General features: G+C 39.6%; 1 protein-coding gene and 1 non-coding gene across 2 annotated transcripts in view; one reads left to right on the forward strand and one right to left on the reverse strand.

Annotated features, from left to right (window-relative positions):
- Positions 1-6,750, reverse strand: part of LOC145906899 (ryncolin-1-like) — a 43,512-nt gene extending 36,762 nt beyond the window's left edge. The window contains exons 1-5 of the mRNA XM_082994361.1: positions 6,495-6,750; positions 5,148-5,260; positions 4,782-4,878; positions 4,041-4,140; positions 2,508-2,645 (exon numbers count right to left, since the gene is read on the reverse strand). Coding sequence (XP_082850487.1) covers positions 2,508-2,645; positions 4,041-4,140; positions 4,782-4,878; positions 5,148-5,260; positions 6,495-6,750 — 704 coding nt within the window. The remainder of the gene's footprint in view (positions 1-2,507; positions 2,646-4,040; positions 4,141-4,781; positions 4,879-5,147; positions 5,261-6,494) is intronic.
- On the forward strand, positions 175-248 carry Trnat-ggu (transfer RNA threonine (anticodon GGU)). Its single transcript has one exon. It is a non-coding gene; the product is annotated as a tRNA-Thr (tRNA).
- Positions 6,751-8,238: the final 1,488 nt, after the last annotated feature.

Below are 8,238 nucleotides of genomic sequence, written 5' to 3' on the forward strand. Positions count from 1 at the left end.
AAGCAAGGACCTGCGCAGTGGGGCGATCCTGCCTATCATGCCATTGCATGAAATATTACTGCGTCATCTGATACGGTGGTAGAGATCCCCTACGTATATGTGAAGGTTGCCTGGCAAGTTGTGCGCTTGCGCACCAGTGTACCTTGGCCACAATATACCCCGTGAAACCACTGAGCTCCTGTAGCTCAGTTGGTAGAGCGTTGGGCCTGGTTAGCCCAGGGTCGTGAGTTCAAACCTCACCGGGAGCTTGATTTTTCAAATCTTGCTTCGACTTGTCAGGAAAAAGTGGCTGATCCAGCTGGGCTGCATTGCCTGGGCTGCCAAGCCTGAAAACCTCGTGATGCTGTCTAATATTATTTATTGTACATTTGCATCAATTTATTGCTTCTTCGATTTGGTTGTTTTATAAACACAGTTCCTTGTATGTCTGCGGCAAGCCAGTTGATGCCTGTGATGTCACAATTCCTTATTGTTACGTTCCAATTACTGCTATTGTTTCACTGTCGCTCGGTTTTGAAAAAGAAACAAACCCTGAATTGGGATCGAAAAGAAATTCATATTTTGAGATCTTGTCGGAAAATTCTGGTTTTTAATATGGCCTGAAACTGACGTCATGACCCTTGGTGTTTGGTGGCTGGAAATTCTATTTATCGAGTAGTTTATTTCGAGTTCAGGAATCAATTCTACAAAACTTCACTCTCTCCATGCCATCTACATTCTGCCATGGAATGCAACCGGCAGACGCATCGGACGCGTCTGTGTCCTCCACAAACTGCTGTGTTAAGTTTGGTTATTACACAAGAGTGTATAAGGTCTAACCTTGGGAGGTGACAAGAAAGTGATTTGTAAAGGAAAGCCAAAGCTAGTATGCTACTCATGCCGAAGCAAACGTTTCAAACACCACTGTGTTCATCACCAGTGCCAAGTAAGAATGAGTTGCAGCAAGGTGTGTGCAGAGGTAGGCAGGTAACTGAACAGACAAAAACAACAACACAAATGAAACACGTGACAGGCGCCACTGGAAAGCCCACGGCCGTGACGTCATCATTTGGGCTGCAATGAGGACCTGGGTGTTGACAAGAAACCTTGTTACACAATTTACCCTCACATTAAACCTTTCCCATAAGTCGGAGAAATGGCGCCGCGATATCCGCACATTTCTGTAAATATTTGCGGTGAATTGGCGTGACTGCATTTTTGGGGTTTATCAGAGAAAGCCAAACTAAACTGAATCAAATTTACTGACATCCTCGAATTAGAAATCAACTGTCAAATCTGATGGATCAATGTTTATATTTACATGGATTATCAACATCAAAGCATGGAAACGGTTGCATGCGATATTACAACAACGACATGATATACAAGGAATGATAAAACGGAATAGTTTGTCAATATCTAATTGACACGTTGACATAATTGTATGGAAGAAGTGGCATCCGAAACGCACAAAATGTAATAATAAGTAGTGTCGACGTCATATTTACCTCAACCGTTTTTTTAACGTCGGATAATAATCACGCGGTAAACCAAGTTCAACTGATCTACGGCGAACGTGCTATTCGTTCGTTGACACTTCCAGCAACCAGCCGCCTTTTCAAATGAGTCACGTGGTAATCCGAACTCAAATAACCCGGTATGCATTTTCTATATAGGTCACATGTCTTTTTGCGTAAAAATGATACGAAGGGACGTTTTAATTTAAATGTTTTAAACTGATCGATTGACTGTGGGTTTAATAGCAGCCTTTTTATCAGGAGTCAGATATATGGCAGTATTATTATTTGTGTAGACGTTTTAAGTAACGCTTTGCAAATACCATGATAATAACAAAAATGCAGAAATGTGACGTTTTCTCTACTAACACAAAAATTAAAAGGATTTGTGTAATCAATTCGGTTTGGTATAATTGTTTTCGTGTTATTTACGATTTAAAGCCTTTATCAAAACAGGTGAAAGTATTTACAATGTCTGTCAATAATTGTAAATCAACACAACGTTGCTATGGTAACTAACGACGCAATGTTAATTTTCGTCACTTAAACCTCCCCAACAATTATTCGCATTTCACTTTCATCTTAGAACTCATTATTCCACTCCATGATCTCTTCCAGCTCTACCAAGTCATAGTGTTCTCACTAGTAGAAGTTCTCGACCACGGACTATTGAGTTTGGCATGTGAACAACTACGTTGCCACCAAGCTCCACCATCAGTCACTGCACAATTGCCTCTTGACCACCTGCAATTATAATTACGTCGGTTGTCAACAACTCTGTGTAACAACTTATTTAAACTCAGATAAAACTTGTGTTTAACTAAAACTTTAAGGCAACCCCCTGTTTCAGAGCAATTGACCTTTACAATTGTTGATTTAGGGTAGGCGGTTAACTTTGTCAACGAAAATCAACTATTTGAAGAAATGCATTTTATCTTTTTTAACACAACTCGGTTTGCTTCGTTAGTAAAACAGAAATATAATCAGACACGTGGTATCATTATTACTCACAAATCATTGTCACTGTTGCGAGTTGAAAATCTCATCCCGTTTAGATTCTGCCCGCTTGTCATGGCATCTCCGATATTCCCCGAATATCCGGATATAGTAATTGTGTAAGAACTTCCTTCATCGCCAATGCTGAAAGTACTGAAAACAACAATGTCATAATGTTTAATTTAATGCAAAGTAATTTAAATAACAACGGATAATTTGTTGTTTTAAATCAATTCGCTTACATTGGTTTGTTTCTCAAGGGAATGATTGTTAAAATTAAAACCCTTGTGTGGGATAATTATTTGTCAACTAAGCAATAAACACAGAGTGGGATTAGAAGTTTTGAGAAGGAAACTCAGATATTTTTCAACTTTAAGTTCACAAACGACTGGAGGTCCATTTTTAAGCAACCTGAAACCTGTTCCATTTAAATAAGATGTCAATCAAGCATACGATGCTGACATTGCAAGATGTCGCCTAAGGCAGCGGTTTTTAATCTTTTTTTATCTCATTTCCCACTTCCAGTGTAAACGGAATCTTTATTTCCCACTGGTATTTACATTTTTTAACTAAGAATCTAAACATTGTATTTTCGCTATATCTGTTATACTTTTTTAACTTTTTATACCGCATGGCATTACCAATTACCAATAAGTGTACAACACACAGTGAATACTGATCATTATATTTCTTTTCCGACTACTTTTGTGTATTTCGGTGCCGACTAATTATCCACCTACAACCCTAAAATTTCCAACCGGATACGAACCACTGGCCTAAGGAATTAACTCTGCAGGCCAATGCACCCATTTTCTTGCATAGAGGCCCAACAATATCCAATCAACCACGCAACGACCAGCAGCTAACCCAGGGGTGGGCAAAGAGAACACAGAGAGTTTACACTATACAACTTATACACTGACAATGAAGTTGCGTCAGCGTCTTACATGTCGCGATTACGGGATTTTGTTGCCCCATTGAAAACCATGTTGGGCAGAAAATCGAAATTTCAAATACTGGATTATGCATGGGTGTTAGATGGAGAATATAATAATCTTTTTATCCCATATATCGATGCGGGACACAGCACTAATATTCACTTCTAGATGCCTACGCTTCAGAAGATTTGGAATCAAGGGAAAGAAAATTTTATGCAGCCACATTCTCTAAGCTCAAAAAGGTGGCGTTCGACCCAATCCGAGCCCCACTGAGCTCGGTTCCGGCAATCCGCGACCAAGGGATCGCGCAAACCTCAAGAGCGATGATGTGGGGTCGTTACGAGTTGATTGCCATCCCTATGTGTGAGCGGTATCTAAACTTTTTGTTTCATGATTATTCCGAACCGAGTAAATGCATTGAAACACAGCAAGAATATTCTGTGTTGCTTCAAACTTAAATCCCAAATTTTGGGAATCTGACGTAATAAAGGGGGGTATTCCCCTAATGTATTTTAAGATTTTGTTAGCTATGACGACCTGGCAGCATCGGGTAAATTAGCGTTGGAACAATGGAATTGAATTGAAAACGTTAAATACGTTATATTCTTACCTATACTCGGCAAAACCTTGACCTCCGGAAAAATCCTGAAGGTCAACACGAAGGCGACATCTAGTGGACGCACTGGTGATTTGATGCAGTTTCTCCAAGCCTGATAAAATTTGTTGGTTGCAATAATATTGCTAAAAAGACTGGAATTTAAATTGGATTAAATGATACTGTTCTATTGACTGATGGGATTGTTACATAGCGTACTTGAAACGTTTTGCTTGGTAGGCCTGTATATTTAACTGGGTGTGCACAGGTTATAACAATGTGTTCAGTAAATGCACTCAACCTAAAACAAACCTGGAATTCCTGTTGCTGCCAAGCATATTTCAATTTAAAATGTACCGCTCTTCTGGCATAAAATATACGTGCTGTAATTTTACGACGTTTCGTCTGCCATGCGGCGAGACTTCATTAGGTATTGATGCCGCAATTTCAAAGTAAACTACACTAAAACATTCAGGGGCACAAAAAAGAAAAAGGATACGTTGACACCGCTTGTCAGATCACGTGGCAGAGGCAAAAACACCAAACACTGCAGGAGGCGCAACAGTTACAACAAATTGTTATAAACTGCCAGAAAGAAAACAGATTGTTCTTTGTCATTAACGCATCCACTGTTTTTGTGAATGTGTTCGTGTATTTTATGGCAGAAGAGCGGTACATTTTAAACTAAAACAAGCCATTATTCAAAGTTTTGCAACATTTGTACTTAGTTAAGGATTGCTTTATTGGCATACAAACCCATCCAAAATTCTGTTGATAGATCCCCAAACCCGTTCTTGTAATCCACCCAATCTCTATCGAAACTCACAGATCCATCATAACGACGCTGGAACACCTGGTAATTATCAAGTAAAACACTTGACACTGATTTTCGGTGAATTGGTCTAAAAAAGTTCGATGACCTCCATGTCAATGTATGACTTTTCACATTCATGTGTAATTTCCTGACCTTTATAAACAACACAATCCCGGGCGTATGGTAAAGTATTGTAGTGTGAAATCGTATATTACATGACGTGCATAATCACCTCGCTAAACCAACATAGCGCTGGTGCCAGGGATTGCCCACCCCTGTGTTAGTGATATTTACCACAGTATCAATACCTGCCACCCATCTTCACAGTAAACTTCTTCTCCCGATCTGAGATGTTGGCGACCTTTAAGATCTGAAGTTTTACAGGAAACCGGCAAAACAGTGTACATGAGATTCTGGAGATCTGCAGACAATTAAAACTTATTACATCAGCTAAACTATTAAGTTAAACTCATTCACACGCAAGAAGGCGGTGAAAACCCCACAATATTTGCACGACCTGCATTATGACCGGAATATACCGGTGCCAGATGAAACCCTCTCTGATTCGCACGTGATGACGTATATGTTGGGTTTGCCAATACCTTTGCCCTTAACTCACGTTCAATCTACACCACTAGGGGCAGAAGCGAGTCATGACGTGATATACGTGCAAAGGTTTTTGGAATTTGACAAATATATGAGATATCAATTTAAATGACACAAAACTCAACTGTTGGAAGTGTTACTCAGTTGACCTTGCAGTTGATCCACTCTGTTCGACAACTCTGTGAATAAAATCTTCGATGTATGAGTGGACATTGAATGTCAAGTGCATGGACTTAACTGTTAGATGTGCGGTTCTGCTCACTCTGCAGTAGATCCACTTTGTTCGCCAAAGCTGTCAACAAAACTTTCGTTAACGCTAGTCAAAGAGTTTGGGGCTAAATGGCAAAAAAACTTTTAAGTCGAAAAAACCTATTAAAAAAAGCTTCAGCTTATCCTCTGACAAGTGATTCAAATCTTGACTGTGGTTGATAAATGCAATACTTACTTTGCACAAAACAAATCTCTGCCATACATCCTGGTCACTTGTGTCGTATCACGAGGCTTGCAAGAGTAAGTCAGATAACTAACAATATACTTCATAAAAACACAATATTTGACATAAACAAACTATTTTCAAAAAGAATCTGCTTTTTTGTGGGTGGTACGACATGAGTGACCTGTAGTAACCCAGACGGACTGTTCCGTTACGAAGGGGATTTGAGTCTCTACCGATAATTGTCACGTGATTGGTGAGCACGCAGGTATTTACACCACTAGGGGCAGAAGGGAGTCATGACGTGAGTTACGGGCAAAGGTTTTAACATTTGTTATCTTGACACATACGTGAGATATCAATTTAAATGAAACAAAACTCAACTGTTGGAAGTGTTACTCAGTTGACCTTGCAGTTGATCCACTCTGTTTGACAACTCTGTGAATAAAATCTTCGATGAATTTACTTGAATATGATTTTATGACAGTTCACCGTGTAGTGGATTTGTTGTACTGCTGTGTTTGTATGAAATATCTATCTATACTGCTTGGTCTGTTAAAGCTTCCCTATCCAATAATAAATTTTGTCGAAAAGTGTTTAGAAAAGAATCTTATACCTGTAACAAGTCTCATCAAATCTTCTTTGCCAGCCACTTGTCCTTGGTCTCCCTTTTCACCTCGGTGACCTCGAGGTCCACGTGGTCCCATCTTTCCTGGTCTTCCCGTCTCTCCTCTGGCACCTTTTAAGCCCGAATGTTCTATCTCTGATCCTTGTTCTTGTCCGTCACAAACAACTCTGCATACTTGTTGTTGTTGGTGAGTTATAGCAAGATGGCCGACCAACAAAACTCCAAACAACAACAATTTCAACATTGTCAAACAAGCCAGACTTTGAAAATCTGTAAATAGTTGCCCAGTCATTACATGGAAATCAACAAAGTAAACGTCATCGTTAAATTTGCACCAAAATTACCTGATTAACAACTACATTGAAAATATAGAAGATTCACTGAGACCTGCTGGCGAATATCAATACACGTTTATGCTGCGTAGATGAAACAAATATAATAATAATGCAAATGATAAATGTGGAGTTTAAAGAAAAGTTGCGCAAAATACAACCTTAAACTGTTGACCAATGTTACGTTACTCAATGTAACACTTCAAGTGCGGTCAGTAATTACGCAAGGAAGTGCTCAGTGCGTGCGTTTGTTGATTGTTAATTGTTAATTGCGCATAACTGCATTGTCCCGTCTACTGAGGTGTTAACAACATCAGTAAACGAATGCAATGAAAAGAATGCTGTTGTTATGTACATCGTTGCCAAATAAACCACAAAACTTTGTTAGGACAAACTGATTTGTCAATTGTTGCGATACAAAAGTCACTGGTCCTCTTACGTCACCCGTTGTAAAAAGCCACCTGCCACAAGTCACATAGTGCTTCAGTGATCGCAATGCTTCGACCTAGACACGCGCCGATCATGCATTCATCACGTGGACCGCTTGGGCTTTTAAAAAATTTTGACGTACTTCCACGTCAATTAGCAATGTGCGCTAAGGATCTTTTGATGTAGATATAAGTCAGCCGCACAGAGAGTGTTGAGAATATTTGTTTATGATTAAGTTGTTTTTTAATAACAAAGGAAAAAACATATCCTTGTAAACGAGTTTTGCAGGCGAGTTATCTATCGCAAATTACATCTGGTATCTTAACTTGGTTTAAACTTCACCTTCAACTTAATCAGTTATAACTTGTCCAAGCACGAGTGACTTTAAACCACGGCCAGCTGCAATACAAGCTTGATCTGAACTGGATAACGATGCGTTTCCAAATACACAGACCCGAGCAAACTCCAAACAGTAATCACGACGCAACTCTGACTTGCTAAAAAACCTCCTTCAAGTTATCGGAAACCTTTGAATTTCCGAGGACCCAATCAGACCTACGATAACGTCACTGATACGAAAACACGGCGTATCAAAATGCATCTGGGCAATGGAAGTCGGTCTTAAATACCTTAAAGTGCGTGCGCTCGATTGCAAGAGTTTGTAAACTTCTACATTGATTCTTGCTTCGAATGATGGCTTCCTTTAATTGGTTTGTTCGGGAACAAGACGTAGTTGATCTTAATGCAATTTAATGAATATTTAAATTAGCTGATTTTCATTGCTTCGTTCCGTTTAACGCGAAATTCAAGAACATCGACACCAAGAACAAATGATGGCAATTGTGGGGAAGCCCCGCTCGAGTGAAGGAATGGCATCAACGGTAACTCACCTAAATACGCCCAATTTTTCGCCTTTTGATTCGACGTCACAGCTGTGGGTTGAATACTGGTCTCACGTGGTACCCGACGAT

Source organism: Ascidia mentula, chromosome 6, assembly GCF_947561715.1.
Source record: "Ascidia mentula chromosome 6, kaAscMent1.1, whole genome shotgun sequence".
Taxonomy (NCBI): domain Eukaryota; kingdom Metazoa; phylum Chordata; class Ascidiacea; order Phlebobranchia; family Ascidiidae; genus Ascidia; species Ascidia mentula.